This window comes from Anoplolepis gracilipes, chromosome 7 (genome assembly GCF_047496725.1).
Source record: "Anoplolepis gracilipes chromosome 7, ASM4749672v1, whole genome shotgun sequence".
Lineage (NCBI taxonomy): Eukaryota > Metazoa > Arthropoda > Insecta > Hymenoptera > Formicidae > Anoplolepis > Anoplolepis gracilipes.
Window position 1 is genome coordinate 5150862 of NC_132976.1, and position 19884 is coordinate 5170745.

General features: G+C 34.4%; 3 protein-coding genes and 2 long non-coding RNA genes across 8 annotated transcripts in view; 3 read left to right on the top strand and 2 right to left on the bottom strand.

The window, feature by feature from the left end:
* Positions 1-171: 171 nt before the first annotated feature.
* On the bottom strand, positions 172-2361 carry LOC140667435 (decapping and exoribonuclease protein-like). The gene is made up of 4 exons (XM_072895383.1): positions 1777-2361; positions 1145-1371; positions 629-1017; positions 172-547 (listed from the first exon to the last, which is right to left on the bottom strand). Exons 1-4 carry the CDS (start codon positions 2067-2069, stop codon positions 323-325), a joined length of 1134 nt encoding a protein of 377 aa, XP_072751484.1. The 5' UTR covers positions 2070-2361; the 3' UTR covers positions 172-322.
* Positions 2362-3173: 812 nt separating this feature from the next.
* Positions 3174-5863, top strand: Mst (misato mitochondrial distribution and morphology regulator). The gene is made up of 5 exons (XM_072895245.1): positions 3174-3421; positions 3516-3596; positions 4176-4619; positions 4715-5519; positions 5597-5863. The coding sequence occupies exons 1-5, from the start codon at positions 3344-3346 to the stop codon at positions 5803-5805; spliced, it is 1617 nt and encodes a 538-aa protein (XP_072751346.1). The 5' UTR covers positions 3174-3343; the 3' UTR covers positions 5806-5863.
* Positions 5864-5866: 3 nt separating this feature from the next.
* On the top strand, positions 5867-8238 carry LOC140667376 (calcium and integrin-binding family member 2). The gene is made up of 4 exons (XM_072895248.1): positions 5867-6536; positions 6596-6716; positions 7185-7356; positions 7890-8238. The coding sequence occupies exons 1-4, from the start codon at positions 6451-6453 to the stop codon at positions 8105-8107; spliced, it is 597 nt and encodes a 198-aa protein (XP_072751349.1). The 5' UTR covers positions 5867-6450; the 3' UTR covers positions 8108-8238.
* A 202-nt stretch (positions 8239-8440) lies between these two features.
* LOC140667378 (uncharacterized) overlaps positions 8441-19884 on the bottom strand; it is a 36783-nt gene continuing 25339 nt past the window's right edge. Inside the window, exon 5 of one of the 3 annotated variants that reach the window (XR_012046995.1) lies at positions 8441-9254. This is a non-coding gene — a long non-coding RNA (uncharacterized lncRNA). Of the gene's footprint in view, positions 9255-11054; positions 11070-19884 lie in introns of those variants that run through there. The other 2 variants (XR_012046993.1, XR_012046996.1) reach the window with 2 other exon arrangements.
* Positions 15007-19869, top strand: LOC140667994 (uncharacterized). 2 transcript variants are annotated; one of them, XR_012047101.1, is made up of 3 exons: positions 15007-15069; positions 15316-15701; positions 17049-19869. It is a non-coding gene; the product is annotated as an uncharacterized lncRNA (long non-coding RNA). The 2 variants fall into 2 exon arrangements; XR_012047100.1 differs by having other exon boundaries at positions 15316-15665; positions 17049-19868.

Here is a 19884-nt window from a genome sequence, read left to right on the forward strand (position 1 = left end):
GCACTCATTATAATCTTTGATGACAATTTTCTTTACATTGTCTAGAAATATTTTGCAGAACATTTTACATTTGTCTACATTACCATCATAAAAGTTATTATCATTAAAATAATAATAATTTCACATATTCTAAAAAAAAAAGTCATTCCTCATTTCAATAATGCATAAAATATATTTGTTTTAAAAATTATTTAGTAACTTCATAACATTTGTATATCTACGCGAGTATAATATATAAAATATGCACATTTTAAAATGTTGATATACTTTTTCATAGTTGATCTCTTTCTTTACATAAAAGATATATTGTGATACTGAATATTTACTGAAAAGTACTATTGTAATCCCTTGCTTTTTCAACAAACCATGACTTTAAGAAACACATTTCATTATCAGAAGCTTCTTCACTATAATTTATAATATCATTAGATGCATCATAGTAAAACTTATACATGCACTCATTATAATCTTTGATGACAATTTTCTTTACATTGTCTAGAAATATTTTGCAGAACATTTTACATTTGTCTACATTACCATCATAAAACTACAACAGTAAATAATTATAAATTAATATATTATTAATCAATATATATGTTATATAAACTTTATTTTTTAAAAGCATTACCTTTGAAAGCTGAAGAAGATTATCTGTAGAAAATTCTTTTATCATTTTTACTTCCCCACAACTGTTTTTTATTCCACATATTACTCCTTTTATTCCTGCTAAATAATTCTGACACCACCATAGAATTGCTTTTTCAAAAGGGATTGTGCCATATTTATCATACTGTGGTGTGCCGATTTCATGATACAATTTTGCTGATAGTGTTTTCAATTCAATCAATTCAAATGTTTTGCCAACAAGTGTATCCGTTATAGGTTGATGTGAAGAAATACCATCTATTTCTGCTTCATATAACAACGAATGATCATCAAAATTTGCTTTAATCATACAATGAAATTTTTCACATTCATTAAGAGATACTGATGAATTTGGTCTATGCGATGGATGATCTAATTAAAAAATATATATATTATTTAAGCAGTTTAATTATATAAATTAAATAAATAATTGTGTTATTGTATTTGAAGTATGTAAAAACAATTTGATCAAATTAGTATACACAATAAATTAAAATACCTGCTACCATATATTGTTCAAACTTGAATCCTTGTGAACATAATTGTCTTTCTTTTGCAGTTGCATTGACATGTCGAAATTCTTTTTCATCCGTATAAAATTCGCATAAATATATCGAACCACGATATTTGCTAGCACAAATAATCCAATCTTCGTTTCTTTTTTTATATGGAGTAGATAATAATGTTTTTAATGCGCCACGACGACAAATAAAATCAGTATTCAACCTAATTAATATTATTTTTAATTAGTGTGCAAAAATAACAGTTATATATTATGCAATAATTGTTAATATATATATTACTATAATAATAATTATAAATCATCTACAATTAATTTTTAGAATTTATAAACACGATAATAATATATTCGACAATGAGAGCCCAAGCGCAAGATATTGTCGCGCTTGGGCTCTCATTGAAATATATATTATTATCGTGTTTGTAAATACGAGGAGCTGTTTATATACTTTCAAATTAATTTTAGGATTTATATTCTCATTATAGCTGTTTGAAATATAATAATACTATATTGTATGTACAGAGAAATTCTATGTTATATATTTCGATAATGTATCACACACATGGAAATTTTATATTTAAAATCTGAACGGTGATTATTTAACAACATACCATTGGCCTTCTTGTGATAATGGTTTTTCAAGTAGATTAAAATTGTTCGAAACCCATGTTAATACGTCTTGCAATTTGACATGTGAAGTAGGTTTATAACGAGTAGACATGAAATTTTTATTAAGATCGAAAAATACATTGTCAAAATCTTGAGGAGGAACATAATATTTTAGTTGCGATAAATCATCACAATATTTTAAATCACCATCAATACTATAATGCCCGATTAATTCAACCGTCAATATTGGAAGCATATATTCAGAGAAACTTTGACAATCAATTTTAAACGACATTGTTTATTATATTTACGGCACTATATAAATTTTTATTCCGAGATATCCACACAATGCATCGATACAAAGGAAACACTTTTATATGACTGAGGGTATTCCCGCGCAGAAGAAAAAACTTGATGCAGGGGGTTTACATTATCTGACAAAGGACTTCTACGTATAGAAATCTCTGTGATACTGACAGTATATCATATATGACATCCGATATCTAATAACAAAGCTATCTAAAATATTTCTAATTAAAATTCGTCGTATATTGGACATTGACGCAGTGTGAATAATCTTAGTAAGGCTGAAAGGTGTTAAATAAAAAGTTACTTAAACACAAAAATATATATTATAAACAGATTAACTGAAAACAAAAAATATTCAAAATATCTTTTACCATAAACAAGTATATAATATTTACATTTGATTTATCATAGTTAATGTTAAATCTCTCATAGATAAACATTAATATATATCTGCATGCGCATATTTGTTACTTATTAGCTCGTTTATTTTCAGAATAAATCTTCAAATTTGCTTGTAATTTATTCAGTCATTAGAAATACAAATCTTATTATGATTGATTTTAAATAACAATATTGGTTTTTAGACTAAACGAAAATGTTTGTTTTCTTTTGTCATTAAAATATTCAAAACTCTCATTGAAAACAAAAAAAAATATATATATATATGTAATACTATCATATTAATAACGATGCTTAAATCATTAATGTGCTGCGTTAAGTAAAATCATAATAATTATGTATTGAAAAAATGTATCGATATGGAACATAATCAAGATTTTTTATTGTAAATAATTCGTAGAACTTGTCGGATTCATTATATTGATATTTTAATTTCTTGATTCGTGTGCGCAAAATTCAAAAGGAATTAACCGCCATACTTGGCGAATGAATTGATTGGTTATTGACTAGAGAATTTTATAAATTGTTTAGAGACCTATAAATTCTCTATAGGACGTGTTCAAAAACCTTACTTAAGGCAGTATCGTTTAATTAACCAATCAGGATAAAGAAATCTTTACTTCTGATTGGTCAATTAAATGATACTCTACCTCATGGATAGAATTTTTGAACATACTCTGATTGTGTCGAATACAATCGCGTAAAAGATAACCTCATATCAAAATCGTGATTCTACGTCCCATAACAAACAGAAATTCAATAAACAATCAGGAAAGAAGGAATCTTAAATATTTAACACATCATTTTATTCGGCCATTACATTTTTTTATAAAGAATAAAATATAAAGTCATAATAATATAATGACAACACGGGAGATATTGACCATTCAGTTAGGTCATTATTCAAATTTCATCGGCACGCATTGGTGGAATTTGCAGGTATTTAAATTTTCCATATCATTTTGATTACAAATTTCTTAACATATCTGTGAAATGCTTAAGATTGCAATATATCGCAAAACTTTCATTGCAGGAGTCTAACTTTACATATGATCCAAAGCATCCATCTGAAATAAATCATGATGTTTTGTATAGAGAAGGTGAAAATATGCAAGTAAGTAAAATTAAACAAATAAAACTGTTTTTGTATATGTTTTATTATTTATATTGCAGATATATTAACAATAAAAAATATATACATATAACTATCTTGAATCTAACATTAATTAAAAATATAACTGCAAAATTAATTTCTTAAAAGATTTGTTTGACAGTAATTTTTTTTCTAGAAGGATTACAAGAGAGTTTAGAATTAGATTCAAGCTATAATACGTGGATATAAAACTATTTTTTTTACAGTAAGATTTTTTTTGGTATTAATTTAATTAATTGGCTTAGAGAAAGATTATTGTATTCTTGTATTATTGTATTTCTTTAAAGACCTAGTAATATACATACATATTTTTGTTATATATAGTTATATACAATTGATATAAAGAAATGAGAATTACAAGTATAACAGTAGAATTGATGAAAAAGATATTAAAGACCATTCTACAAGTTTACTATAAAATATGTTTTACATAATATTAAATAAATTATATAATAAATTAATTGTAATAGAATTAATAAAAACTTTTATTGAACAACTTTATAATATAAAATAGTAATCACAAGAATAGTTGTGTTTCAGAGACAAGTTACATTTACACCGAGACTGTTAATAGCAGATTTAAAAGGAGCACTAGGTTATCTGAGCGAGCAAGGTTCTTTGTATAATACAGTACCTCGACCTCCAGATCAGTTATTATGGGATGATGCAAAATTAGAAGTTACCTGTGCTGAACCTAGTCCTAAAACATCCTTTATTGAAAGTTTAAATGAATCCAATAAAACTGTGGATTCAGATAGTTTCAATTTTGAAAATGATGTAAAGTCATGGGTCGACTATATTTTACCATTATTTCATCCCAGGACAGTGACAATTATCAAAGAGTATATACACAATTGTACACAACGACCATTTAATATATTCACATATGGTCGCGATTTATGGACCACAGAACAATTCTCCGATGATTTTTCAGACAGAATACGATTATTTGTGGAAGAATGTGATTTAATGCAAGGATTTCAGGTATATATTTATACATTTTATTGTCTATTATAAATTCTATATTAAAATTATTATTTATATACCACATTATTAATGTAATTACTTCAAAACAATAGGTGCTTGTGGATTCTACTGATGGTTTTGCTGGTCTTGGAGCATCTTGCATTCAGCATCTACGTGATGAGTATGGAAAGAGTATCTTGACATTTCCATGTCTAGACTTTAATAATGCCGAGCCTAGTGCGTCGGATTTAATTAAAATTGTCAACACAGCACTATGTTGGCAACACATTGGAGAGAATTCGTCGCTTTACAGTCCACTTTCTTGTGGGCAAGTTGGATGGCCATTCGCGACTGATTCGCGTAAATTCCAGAACATAACATATAGGCCGGAACTAAAGTATCACAGTAGCGCGATATTAGCGACTGCTTTGGACACATTGACCTTAAGATATAGAACTAAGAGATATCCGAATGCTAATTTATCTGATTTATGCGCTGATCTGAACAAATTAGGTCGCAAAGGAGCAGCGATTAGTTTGAATCTGCCATTTCCTATGAAAGTAAAAATGGATTTAATAGACATATTGGATGAATTTGAAGGACCTCTCTGGACCAGTCTGACACCGAGCTGCGACATATCGATGGATAACAATATGCAAAGTATAGTGTTGCGCGGAATTGCAGAAGACAGATTAAAGCGACCTATTCACGAAGCTAGCAAACAAGTATCAAAACCAGCATATAAATGCTCTAGTGTACATGAAATGATGACATTCTATTTGGCATGCACGTGTCATGCATCAGCTACATATTTATCCAATATCGAGGCACCGTTGAAACTTTCTTTACCTTATCCAAAGATATTCAATAATAATGTAACCGAGAATGGTAACATCGCTGAATGGCCCATAGGGACAGGTATATCTTCTTTAATTAGTATTTTAAAACATAATGATAGTGAATGATAAACATTATGTTATTCATTCTTTTCTTAGATGTGAACTCGATTGCGGTGATGGCTGGAATGCATAGTGGCAATAGTATCGCGGCCATGTACGAATCTCTGCTTAAACAAACCAAAAGGATAAGAAGTATCAAGAAATTTCACGCCTTTACGGATTCCGGGCTGGAGGAAGATGAGTTCACGGAATGTGTTCATAGTTTAGCTGATTGTAAAGAGGCATATGAAGATTATTATATTTAAAGGAAACTAAGTTTTCTCTCTCTCTCTCTTGTATAAATAAAACACATTCAGATTTCAATAGTGTTAATGCCTGTTGCAAAATTTGCGATTACACTTACAATATTTTATAATATATATAATAATAAGTGTTTTGTAATATATTTACTAAAACACTTGTATATTTATTTTATATAATTAAAATTAATATTTGATAACATTTCCTCAGAATTGTATAGATATATAATTAATATGATCAATATTTGTTTTCATGCAATGTCGATATTAAAAAGAGTAACGACGTTGCTACACAATCCACAATAAAGTACAATATACAAGTAGGTCGTAATCCCTCGTAGGATCAGAAATAGTATTCAGAATCGGGACGTCCCTAAAGATGGGAGTGGCAAGACACACCCTGGTTATTAGATTGCACGAATTCGTATCGAACATTGAGAATGTGAAAACTCAGTCCTCGTTGTCCTTCCGTAAATGTAACAGCTTTTTAATGATTTCTTTGTGATTTTTATTTTTATAATTTTTTATAATATATCATTTATTTACTTTCGTCCTCAAAAAGATTAATGTTAATAAAAAAATACTATCTGTGTAAAGTGAAAGATAATGTTCTTGAGTCCAACATTTGCAAAATAAAAATAAATTAACGCAATGGGTAACAAAGTAGCAACATTCACCGAAGAACAACTCGAAGATTATCAGGATTGTACTTTTTTTACGCGCAAGGAAATCTTGAGGTAATATTTCTATTATTATCGGCGTAAAAGACTGTCGGATCATTTTATTTTTTTTCCAGGATATTTAAGAAATTCCGGGAAATAGGAGATTCTGGAATGGTACCACGTACTATGACGTCGCAACAAGCATCGTCTCTACGTTTACCCTTATCGTATTTAGCTCGCATTCCTGAATTAAAGGTTTATTTCAAATTATATAATTATAGTTTTAAACATAATAAAAAATGTGTCTGTTAGAATTTTTATTTTATAATAAATTATTTTAGTAAAGAAAAGTTATAATATTATATTTATGTAATTAATATATTAATATCAAGTATAGAGATCTATACAAATATATATTTTTACACAATTGTTTAGAATATATATTTTATATATTCTGCTCGTTTTATACAGCTCTGTGTACATGCATGTTAAATATTGGTAAAAATATATAAAGTGTATTATATATATCGTTGTCAGGTATTGTAAGACGAGTTTGTTGGGATTCTCTGTCCCATTTTAATTATTTTAAATACACTTATATTTATATTATTTATATTATATATATATATATATATATATATTTATATTAGCTGAAAATGAACATTTTATTTTTTTCTCACTGACGAGATGTTTGTAGTGAGACGTTTCTTCTTTCATTTTAAGGAAAATCCATTTAGAGAACGGATCTCGGAAGTCTTTACACGACGCCAAAATCCAGGACATTCAACGTCTATCTCCGAGGGAATCTGCTTCGAGGAATTCCTCGAGATGATGTCTGTGTTCTCCGAGCAGGCGCCGCGGGATCTGAAAGTCTTTTACGCCTTTAAAATTTACGGTATGGACCACCAGGTGAACCAGACAGACGGACGGATGAACGGACGAACAGACGGACGGACGAGCAAACCGTGAGAGAGCCTGGAGGTCGACCTCGCTGTACCTATCCGTGGGATGAGAAGTACATACGGCGTTCAGACACGACATCCATGATGCACGAGAATATTTGCACGGAACAACCGATCGATTTTGCCGACGTGCAGCGCGTCATAATTATACCCTCTTTCGAGCGAGACGTTTTTCTTTCATCATAAATTGCGCTTTTTTTCTCGTTATATTTTTATTATTTTTAATTCTCATAAATATTTTATGGATGAGCTTAAGTGAAATGAAAAATGTACTTGTCTCGATATAGAGAAGAGAACAGTCTCGAAAAAATATTTATTTTAAGTATACATATATCATTTAAATTCACTTTTACCTTGATAATATTCTGATAATATTCTGATAATATTCTGATAATATTTTGATAATATTCTGATAATTGTTTTTATACTTCATCTTTGCGATCAATCTGTAATTTTCCATGAACAGATTTCGACGAGGACGGGGTGTTGGGTATGGGTGATTTGGAACGCACCTGTCGGCAGCTGACTCGTGGTGGGCTAAGTGCCGAAGAAATGACTACTGTGTGTCGAAAAGTTCTGGAAGAGAGCGACATAGACGGCGACGGGGCTCTGTCTTTTCTCGAGTTCGAGCACGTTGTAACTAGAGCTTCCGATTTCATGGCAACATTTCACATAAGAATATAAAGAATGGACATTGCGTGAAATTACGTATAAAAGATGAATATGAGGTAAATAATATTTAATCAAATATATATTTATGATATCCTTAAACTTAAAAATAGAATTAATCTTTTAGTAACCAAATTATTTATTAATTTATTTAATATTTCATATTTAATTTATTTAATATTTATTTAATATTTATTTAATATTTATTTAATATTTAATGAATCGAGAATAAAATAAATATTAAATTTATTTACTTTTCTTCGAAAGAGATACAAAATGAAGAAATAAGTTTTCATTCTACAATTTTTAAACTGAAAAACAAAGAGGAATCTAAAACAAAAACCAAACGAATAAAAAATTATTATGTGATTTGAAAATTATATTGGACAGTAGAGAATTAAAACATACCTAATAAATAAGTGAAAGTAAGATAAAATTGTAATAATAGTAATATTAATATAAATAGTAATAATTATAATATTAGCTATATATGTATACTAGTTGCACAATTTAATTACAAGAATCTTAAATTTCGTCAATAAGAAACAAAGTTCTTAATTATAATATTTCCTACGGATGTTGCCGAGTGATTGAAGTTTAGACATAATCGCCTGAGAATATCACAAATAAGACTTTTGCAAACTCATTGAGAGAATTATTTCGTAGATATTTAACTGAGGCGCTATTGTATGTAGTGTATCAAATGCCATTTTCTATGGCAGCTTTCTTGTCAAGATTGAAGCCGATTCATCTTTAAAAATTTCTCATTTTCAATCATTTACAGATTAAAAACTAGTTTTTAATATTAAAAAAGATTAACGTTCTTCTTCACCCGGCTTTGAATACTCGTAAAAGAGCGAGGCTTTTTTGTACACCTTATATATCTCATTGTACGCAACGCAGATATACCTTCTTGTGCTCTCATAAGTTGCCCCTGTTGAGCAATAATGAGCGCGATGGTGGATAAGTAACCAGGCTATTCATTCTTGCTCCGGACAGAAATCCCTCCTGGCGATGCGCGAGGAGTCTCACGAATGCGATTTCGTAATTTATACGAAGACGTAGGCATTCGATTCTCCGCGAAATCAGTGACAAACGGAAGTTGACGAGAGCGGAAGGACGTGTGGGTAACACACGTTGCGTTTCACATTCCTCATTATTTCTGTAACATTCGACAATTTGCACAATTGTAGCGACATGTTTTACGTAATCGTATCTACATATTTATATGCATATATATTTAGAGTTATCTGAATGTTTCGTATATTAAATGAAATTCTTAGAATATTATATTTGTCATACGACGAGTCACGTAGACGTATCAATTAACTGTCAAATAGATTTATAGGAATTCTGAATTTTTTGCAATAATAATTACTACGTTCAATAAAGCTTGTCGAGATAAATGATATATTATTCTTATATTGTATTGTTAATACTCGTTGTCGGCGGTATCGCTCGAGTACTGAAATATCACGCGTGTCAATCTTTTCTGATAAATTACGATTAAACTATTAAATTGATTCTTGTGTGCGATATACTTTAAAAACACAGTTGTAATTCGTACGAAAGATTCCATCTTATAATATACATGACGCAAGAGTAAATAATAAATTTTAGTCTAATTATGCTCTATTGTAATTCGCTGCAGCACGATTGCCTTTGTAATTTTAATAAGAATATCCGCAAAAATCTATTCTCATTCGTAATTAGAGTCACTGAAAGAGGAAAAAAAAAGGAAAAGGAATAAAGAACTGAATTAAAATCCCTATAAAAACAGCGTAAATACATAAATATTAAGAGCGCTATATATCAAATACGTTTAATAAATGCCAGTGCGTTTCCTATACGATTGTGCGCGACGAAAAGATTTTCGCAAAAATCTCATCATTCTGCCTGCAGCTTCCCTCTCTCGCACGTGTAAGCGTCTCGCGTATCCGTCAGCACGTCTTATCCCTTTGGTACTTCTCCCCGTCCGACTCGGCGCGTCCCTCTCACCCCGCCAGTCGGACCCTGGTAGCGCGGAGAGACCGTGGTCTGGTCGTCTTAAAAAGCGGTCGAAATCGGAGATACCGCCCTGTGGCACGGCCGGTTATAGTCGGCCGCGCGGTAACTAACCAAGTCTCGGGACCAAGGCCATCCGGTCACTTCCCGGCCCCTACCTGGGGCCCCTGTCGTTCCTCCGTCTCTCCCCGTCCACCCGGCGGGTCGCGGAGTGGCCCTCGAGGCCCCGCGAAGGCTCTTCCCGCCTCCCCTTTCCTTCCCCCTTCCCCTTGACGCAGGTCCTCCACCGCTCTCCGTCGAGGAAACCCGGCTCTCTCGAGAGGTTTCCCCTTCGTGCGGCCTGTAGCCAACCGCCTTCCACGCCGCGATGTCCGTGTGCATTCTTGGGCCTTCTCGACGTAGCTTGTCGCGACGGGCCTGTATGGAGGAACCCCGTAGCCTCACTTCTCTCCCACTCTCCCCCCCCCCTCCTCTCCCCGAGTAAAGGCGAGACGAGAAGTCAGAGAGAAGAGGAATGAGAAGGCAAAGATCGCGGGTGGATGGCGAGATGAAGAGAAGTAGGAGGAGAGGGGAAAAGAGGAGAGGAAAACGAAGATGACGAAGAAGAAAGAAGAAGTAGAAGAAGCGAGTAGATGCAGGCATCTAGGTAAAGGGACAGAAAGGGAGAGAGTACACCGGTGGTGAAACCAATGAAAGGTAGAGACGGTTGAAAAGGGCAGGTTTAAACTTTTATAGCACCCTGGCGTGGGCGAATTTTCTATCTTTCTCTCCTCCCCTCTCTCTCTCTCTCTCTCTCTCTCTCTCTCTCTTTTGTGCACGCACGCAGGAGATCTCTCTGGAACTTTCCTCGGAGCCTCGACCCGAAGGTCTAACAGTGACACCATTCGGGTGGAGATTTTTCGGTGGCGGAGAGTGTCGTGGGCGGCTCGGAAAGTAGGTAGGTGTACCGAATCCAATGCCGAGCGACGCAGACCTTGAAGGTAAACCTATACTGGAGGGTGTCGGTTGAAAGTTATTAACGTTTGTTCTCGTGTGACATAGAGAACGAACGTTAAGTTTCATCATCTGTGAATGATACATGAGCCCGAAAGATTTTATCCAATTGCCACGTCATGCGCATTATTTACAAGCCAGCGATGTATAATTCCTGATGAATTAGATGAGAACGATGAAGAGAGATAATGATTCGTTGAAGCCCGAAAGATTTTATTCGATCGACAACCAGTAGTCAATTATTTGAAGCCAACAATACATAAAATTATACGTACGACGTGATATCTTTCAATATTTGAATAATTTAATTCTATATAAAAAGAGAAAGAGAGAGAGAGAGAGAGAGAGAAAGAGAATGAATTTTTGCTTAAAGTAACATATAATATACATATACGTTTATTTATCTAACTAAAATAAATTTATATGTATGTCTATGACCTTGAAATGTGTCTTGCATGTGTAGTCATCGCGGACTACCGTTTCGCGGTAATATTATTCAGAGATAAATTTATGATACATACTCGGAAATATAATGGTGCTCTCTCGCACGAACCAGGCGTGAGACGCGCTCATGTCTCTCGATAGTATCTGCTAATTACGTTAACTGTATTGCTACGTAGTCGCACGTTAACCACAGCTGACTGCATTATCATTCACATGCCGTTAAGGGAAACTCGGACAAGCGTGAATTCTTACCATCTTAATCGACGTTGTAAGTGGAATTTATAGCGATCTGTTACTCGATAATAATTATGCAAGTACTCGCACAGATACCATGTGGTAACAATGTTTTGTCTTAATTAATCTTAATTTTCCATGCTTTATAAGTTACCTTCGAATTACGACTAAATGCTTATAAGTTCCCTTCAAATTACGACTAAAAATTGAGCTCGTGCTCAGCTATAAGCGACGTTTCGTCAACGTAAATTATTCTCGTGACGAATTATAAATTTTTAAAGGTGTGCGCGAGGATCTTGAACCTTCCAAAACCGGACTTAGATGTCTTCTATTACTCTTTCTCATTCTTCTTCTATTTCTCTCTCTTTCTTTCTCCGCTTCATCTTCATTCCGGTCGGCTATTTGTGGAGCCGGTCTTCACATTCAGAATAAGTCAGACGTACCGTGGAAAAGTTGAATATATATCCGTTGCCTTAATCTCTCAGCTGTTGCGAAAGAAATTCTAGTGCATATACGGGAAAAACGAGAAGTGAAAGTAGAATGAAAAATCGCATGAAAATGAAAGGAAAACGTACGATTGTGTAGGTTCGAGGGGCGATAACAATTTCCATAATTACATAATATTCTCGCGCATAATTGGAAAAAAATATTAACCGACAACTATTATAACTATGAAACTATATTATTTTATTTAAGAAAAAAAAAAGTAGAAATACTCGCAATTTCCTTCGTAAATAAATTCATATATGAAGAGAAGCACAAGAAAATCTGGAGACTCTCCTATATCGTAAGAATATATAGTTTGCCGAGCAAACAGCCGAGAAGCATCGATATTATTGCCATATGATTGGGAAGATAATCGATGAACTCAGACGGATACAGCATATTTATTCGACCGGGAACTCGTCCGGACGGAGAGGTGCCACGACGAGAAGCAGACATTCGGCGACGTCCGTAGCAAGGTTACATGGAACGCGCGTAGTCGAAATAATATTGGCGCTCTCTCGTGAGCACATATCGTGGTGGTTCATAAAGAGGCGAGAGCCTGTATATAGGGAACCGTCTACCAAAGAGGGGGAGGAAGGGTCCCAAGGAGTCGGTTGGCGTACGGAATGTTGCTTGACCGGCCGACCATCCCCCGCCTTCTCTTCCATCGTGGATCAAGAGAGAAGGAAAGAGAGAGGAATGAGAGAGAAGAGAACTGGCCCAACCGCCTTTGGATCCTAATGGGCTCCATTGGGGTGCTCGAATATTCTTTTACTATCTCGAACATCTTTCACGAGAAAAGCGTAATCCACCATACACAAAGTACCCTTTTTTCTAACATTTACTAAGATACCTGTTATTCCCGGATTGTTGAAAAATCTTAGAAAGAAAAGCCGATTTTAGAAAATGTTAAGATATAGAATAAGCACAAAAAATCAATTGTACCTAATATTATTGATTTTTAAATTAAAAATTATTACAATATTAAATTTAATGTTTTATAATAAAATTTAATAGAAGAGACGAGTTTTAGCTTTATTATATCTTAATTAAAATTGTCTTTGTTACATCTTAATTAAAATTAAGAAATTCATATTTTACTATCTAAAATCATATTTTACTATGCAAGATCTATTTTTCTTTTTTAGAATATAAAACACCGTAGCAAATAATTCTGATGACATTTGTGAAAAAAATTGTACTTTTACGACTTTATTATTTTTCATACATCGGATGTTGCTATACACGATGTCCTTTTTCTTCAAATTCTACATTGTTGAATGCAAATTCAATAAGATAGCGATCGCGCAGAACGATGTATCCACGAAGGCTTTAGTATTGATAAAAAGTATGTTCAGCGCATCTCTCACGCAGATTTCGCAGCGATAATTTTATATCGCACTTATCTGCTCGTAGTATCGAGAGAACGGCGGATGATTTAGTGGAGGCAAAGAATTTCTTCGATCGCGCGTTAATAAGAATTTTTGCCGTATATTTTCAGCGCTCACGCACAAACGGAGAGGATTTTAATTGAATACATTATTAAACACACGCATTCGATGCAGCTTGGAAATATAATATATTATCGTGAGAAGGCTCTCCTCTCGCACGCCTTGCCCATCACGCGTACATCGCATCTCTCGTAGACACGATTATCTCTCGATACTAGACGAGAACGAAAATGACAGTGACCTATGAGGCTGTCCATCGATAATGCGAAAACTTAGTCAAAGGAGATGCATGACCGACACGTACACAATAGGCACGAGCATCAACCGTTCGCAACGTTTGTCTGGCGTACGCATCGATGTTACGTTGCTCAAAGAAAATCACGAGAGATCGCCATAATTCTAGGAAACCGCAGATACATAGTAAAAAAATACTCACGTCGGAATTATGTCAATGGAATTACGACGAATAAGCATTAGTCTTTGTTGAAAGTTTGTAGGCTTGTTCGCGAGCTTCACCGAGAATGCAAAGTTGTAATCGTTTGAAGAAATCTGCAGATTTGCGTAATAAAAAATTTGAACATTTTCGCGATCAAAATATTAATCGATACGTTTGATAAAGATATTAATATTTAAAAAAGTTGATAAAGATATTATCGATATTAATATATTTAATAAAAAAGATAATTATACTGATCGATAATTATCGTCAATAAAACACATGCATCGAAAGTGATGTGGGAAATATTGCTTCCGATGAAAATTTCTTATCAACGTTGCCTCGTAAAATTTAAGATCGGGATTTACTCGAATTTTCCATTTTGCGACTAATGCGAAACAATTCGCGTATTATTCTGACATAAGTACTTTGGATACAGTTCTGTCGCACGTCGGTATTCAAAGTAGTTTCGCAACGTTGGTCGTGCCTGGCGGATCAGCTTTCTGCTCGAGCACCGCCTAAATTTATTCCACAAGCGTTCCGTGCATTCGAAAGGCAACCACGTTGTCCGCGGAATATTACATGATTTCCACGTTTTCGGCAAACGCTCGTTTTCGAACAACGAACTTGCTCGATGCTAGAAACTTCTTTAATATTTTCTAATATTTTAATACAGTAACGTAAAAAAATAATAATAATTGATGGCGTCGTAAGTTATTCGAAATATATTACGTTTTATACAACGTGATGCTATTAAATAAAACAAAAATAATTGTATAAAATCATTATAATAAAAAATGTAATATTGGACGCTTACTTGAATTATATTGGTGAAAAATAAATATGCTAAACTTAAATTCTTTCAGAAAACTGAATGTTTCTCATAATTATACTACTCTAGAAAATTAATATTTGTATGATCAAATATGGTAAGTCTCTTTTCAATATTTTGTTATCTTTCTCATATAAATCTCTTTTCGTCAAAGATGAAAATATTTCTTGCATTAAAGCGCTGTACTGATATGAAGATATTTAAAAATAATATTTTAGAATTTTTAATTGTTTATAAATAAATAAATAAATAAATAAAAATATATGTGTGTGTATGTATATAATCTTTTTAAAAGTATTATATTAGTATTATATAATATTAATAGAAAACAATTTTTTATTAGGCATGTCCAGGTTAATCTGCAAATATATCGAATTATAAGCGCAAACTAATGTTTAGTTAGAAAAAATATTTACAACGATACACCTGATATATTTCAATGAAGAGCGAGATGCTTCAAATTTGGAAAACAATATTTTTCTTCGCTCACCATTTTCGTTTCGTTAGTTTTTGTAAACGCAAGCTATCGTAACCTGACGAATAGCGAGCTTCGTAAGCAAGCGTGACAAACGCGGACAGCCGTTCCAATTATTTGCACAACAACTCACGTTCCCGCAGTCAACAAATAAACCACGTGCGCCGTGTGTGCAAGCGTTATCGCCTCTCTCTAGCATGCCGATGAAAAATTTCTAAGTACGTACACCTCTTTGCATGAAAATCGCATCAAAGGTCAGTGTCGATTAAAAATAATAAATTTTACAGAAATGCATTTAAATCAACACCTATTTATTATAAATTTTGTCAAATGAAAATTATATCACTTTTATATTTACCACACTTTTCTCGATTAATATAACTATTAGATATGCAACTGCAGAATATTGATCTTATAGAAACAAACATGTTTTGTAAGTGACAAACACAGAAAGTTACATATTAGGAATTTCAACTTTTACACGTGTTGTCGTTTACGTGACTGAAACCATTCCTCCGTAACCAGTGCATTTGGTGCCTTACGGCAGCGCTCGTTTACTCTCGAAATCGTGGACCGATAAAAGTCGATGATCTGGAAAGTTGCTGGTTCGTTCGTATAGTGCACCGACGACGATAATGATAATGTAAATCAAAGTCTTCGGGCGGTAGATGGAAAATGGAACGTGGTCGAGACGTCGACCGTCGCGGCCGCGCGTACGGACTCTGGCGTAGGTATTTCTTTCCGCGGCAGTAAAATGGTAGGCAATGAATTATCGGCGTGGCTACTTAGGCGAGGGATCTACTCAACCAGGATACCGCAATACTATTCCGTGGCCAAGACGTCGCGGCTCTTACGGCCGCAATATTGTTGCGAAGAAGTTAATGCGGTCGCGCCGTAGGCCGGGACACTGATTAATGTGAGCGCGCCCGAATACGGTGTGGCGCTATTATTACCGGATTGCAAAAACCAGTTATCGAACGATATACATAATTGTATATCTCTCACGAGAACGAGCAACCGAACTCTCGACTTGTCGCCATGTCAATCTTTATGTCGCGAACTAACGCGATATTTACGTGATTATTTCGTCGAACGTAGCTGTAACGTAGCTGTAACGTAGATTAAAATTGATATAATTTCAAACAGCTTAGATTGTGCATAAATGATATATTTCCAGGTTTTATATAACATTTAAAAATGAGTTTAGTAAAATAATTGTTTAGTGAAAAGCCTATTAGTTTTAATCTCTAACAGCTGTTTGATATGCTTTTGCGGAACACTTTTCTTATTTATGAAATATACTATTTAAATCGGATTTATTTTATCACTCTGATCAGAGAAACATTTTCAAAGAGAAAAAGCTTTAAGATCGTTACCAAACGAATAAATTGCTGGCAATTCTCAATTAATCAGGCATTATACGCGTAAAAATCATCTGTCCGAACTGTCTGCATGAGTCATATTATGACTCGAATCCAATCGAGTGTGAATAAATCTTCAAGTTCGATTTCGCTCAAATTTTGATATTATATTAATGCATAGAAAACGAATCCATTATGATAAGATTTATCGACGAGGATTATTAATTGTTCTAATTACAGTTCACGTGGTGCATGGAATTGAAAAGCGCTGGGATCTACAAGAGGAATGGGACAATCGTGCCGATTTAACGAGGCATCGTTCAGATTCGCCGAGTGACGATGGCGGCAATTTATTTTCCGAACAGCGTCTACGCTCCGGCTGTGAGTTACGTCTCTCGAGCTCGTGACCGCCAAAGGTATCCTCTTCCTCACGGGTGAACGCTACCGTTATAACGCCGAGTTGCATTCCCGATTGATGTTATCGATGAGAACGAAGACGACGACGACGACGACGACGACGACGACGACGACGCGCCTACCGATCGGCGTGATTAAACTCGAATCGACGGGACACGGTTCAGTTCGGCGAGAGTAAATCTCGCGATTATGCTCGGTTGCCGTGTCGCACTTATGCGCCCGTTGTTCGCCACCTCACGTTTATCTCCCTTTGATCGGCAATGCCCTCCATCCGTATACTTCTCTCGTATACTTTATTAGGCGGTTCGCCTTCGATGATACTCTCGCGAACACGAAATTTGTTTCCCAGAAGAACCCGTTCGATGCATCGTGTCTCAAAAATGCAATTTTATATGCATTTTATTCGTCGAAATAATGTTTGTAACGTTTCTTAAACAATTTTTTTTTTGCATTTTTACTTTGTTTGTTAAACTTTCAGTTATGAATTTTATCGACAGATATTATACATGTAAAAAAATTGTATGCTATGTTATTCCCTTAGGATGAGCTTAGAAAGGTCTTTACAATAAAAGTCGTGAAGAAAAAGAGATTTATTGATATATGATTTCCGGATAAAACAGAAGCCTTGACATCGTGTAATGAGATCGATCGATGAGACTCGTCGTCATCCCCCGAACCGATAGAGGAACGATAAAAAGTCCGCAAAAAAAAAAAAAAAAACCATCTCCGTAAATAACTCAGAAGAGAAAACCGCGTGATCTTGGCCAGTTGCGCGATAAAGCAGTTCTTAACCGTTCTAACGGCCACGAGAACTTCATACGACGACGAGACAGAGGAGGTGAAAAAACGAGCAGGAAGAGCACGAGTGGAAAGAGGGACAAGATTCACATACGAACATCCGGATAGCCTCGCATAAAACTAAAGCAGCGCCGATTGCCGGTTGCGGAGAGTCGGAGACAGGAGTAGCCACACGGCGGCGACCGCGAAAAAGAAAAAGAAGAAGCGGAAGAAGAGAAGAGGAGCGAGAGGTGCATGGAGGATTATAGGTGGAAGAAGAAGAAAAATAATAATAATAAGAAGAAGAAGATGCGAAGGTACAAGGTGGGAGGTGAGGAAGCAGCAGCAGGCGAGAAGAAGGCAGAGGAGAAAAGAAAAGGACAGCCTCTTCTCTCTCGCGGCGGGATTGTCGAGGAGGTCCAGACCAAGCTCCATCTGCATAACCGGTATATACCGACAACGTGGACCCCGGCGTGGAGGTAGACTCGAGCGTGTCCTCGGTACATTATATCGCTCGGTTCGTCCTCGCGCGACGGTCTGAGGATCTCTCGAGGGATCGAGGAGATAGAAAGAGATAGAAGTTCAACGGGAGAAGACGATGCGATGTGCTCTCGACTAGACTACGCACGAGTGGAGGAGTGCACGCGATACACTCGAAGAAACGGGCGGGAAGAGAGAAAAGCGTAGGCGCGAGTATCCAACGACCGATGACATCATCGAAGGAGCTCCTTTGCCTCTTTCGAGTCATTCTCGTGGCAGAAATATTGCTCTCCCTCTCCCTCTCCCTCTCTCTCTCTTTCTCTGTCTTTCTTTCTCTCTTTATTTATCTCATTGCGAGTTTGATTTTTTTCAACACTCCCATTCGCTAAGTCGCATTCATGCCAGGAAAACTAAAGATGTTCGACGGTATAAATGTATATCTACGGGATATTCCGCTATAAATGACGATCAACTTTCAAGAAATCAATCTTTCTTTTGTGTTTATAATTTGTACAATATTATCTATTAACGGTATATCTTTATTATAAAAATTTCATATCAAAAAATCGAGTTAAATTTCATAGTAACAAATAATCTCTCTTAAAATCTTTGTAACATTTAGAAAATTGAAATAATTGAGTTTAAATCATTTCAATATAGGCTTTAATACTCTTTTTCAAATAATACTTGCTCAATACAAATTCTTCGGAATGTTTTTAAAATTAATGGATTTGTCACGAGTTTTCGAACTGTTTAAAACTTGTAACTATTACTTATTTATTCATATGTCTCGTTAAACAAATGAAATAATTGCGGATTTAAACAAAAATTTTTTTAAACATTTAATGGTTTATTAATTGAGTTATTGTATCCCGAAAAAGCAAAAATTGTAGCGGAAAATTACACTTTGCTTATAGAAGCGTTAGAGAAAGGTAAACCCAGCATAAATATGTCGGCGAAACCGCATTGCGTTCGAATAGTGTCCTCGCTACTGATCATCGTTATACACTTATCTAGTCGCGCGGAGACTTCAATGCCCGCGCGACCGCAGTGCAATGTCGCATTCTCGATGAATCCATGCAGCATCATTGATACATCGTCAACAAATCGTACTAGCTAAAGGATATTACAGCAAGAAAAATAAAATTTACATTGACACTATGTAGTAAGCAAAAAAAAAACCAATGTGACTTGAAAGAATATATAAATGAGCACCTATTAAAAAAGAGTTATTAATTATTGTACGACACGTATAACAAAAGTTACGTGTAGAAAAAAAAAAAGAAAAAAAAATTTAGAACGGTAAATTTTTTTTTAATTGTATATTTTACAATGAAAATTTCGTGATAAAGAGAAGAAATCAGATGAAGATATTTTTATAGTCGATTTTCAAAGAAGGGTA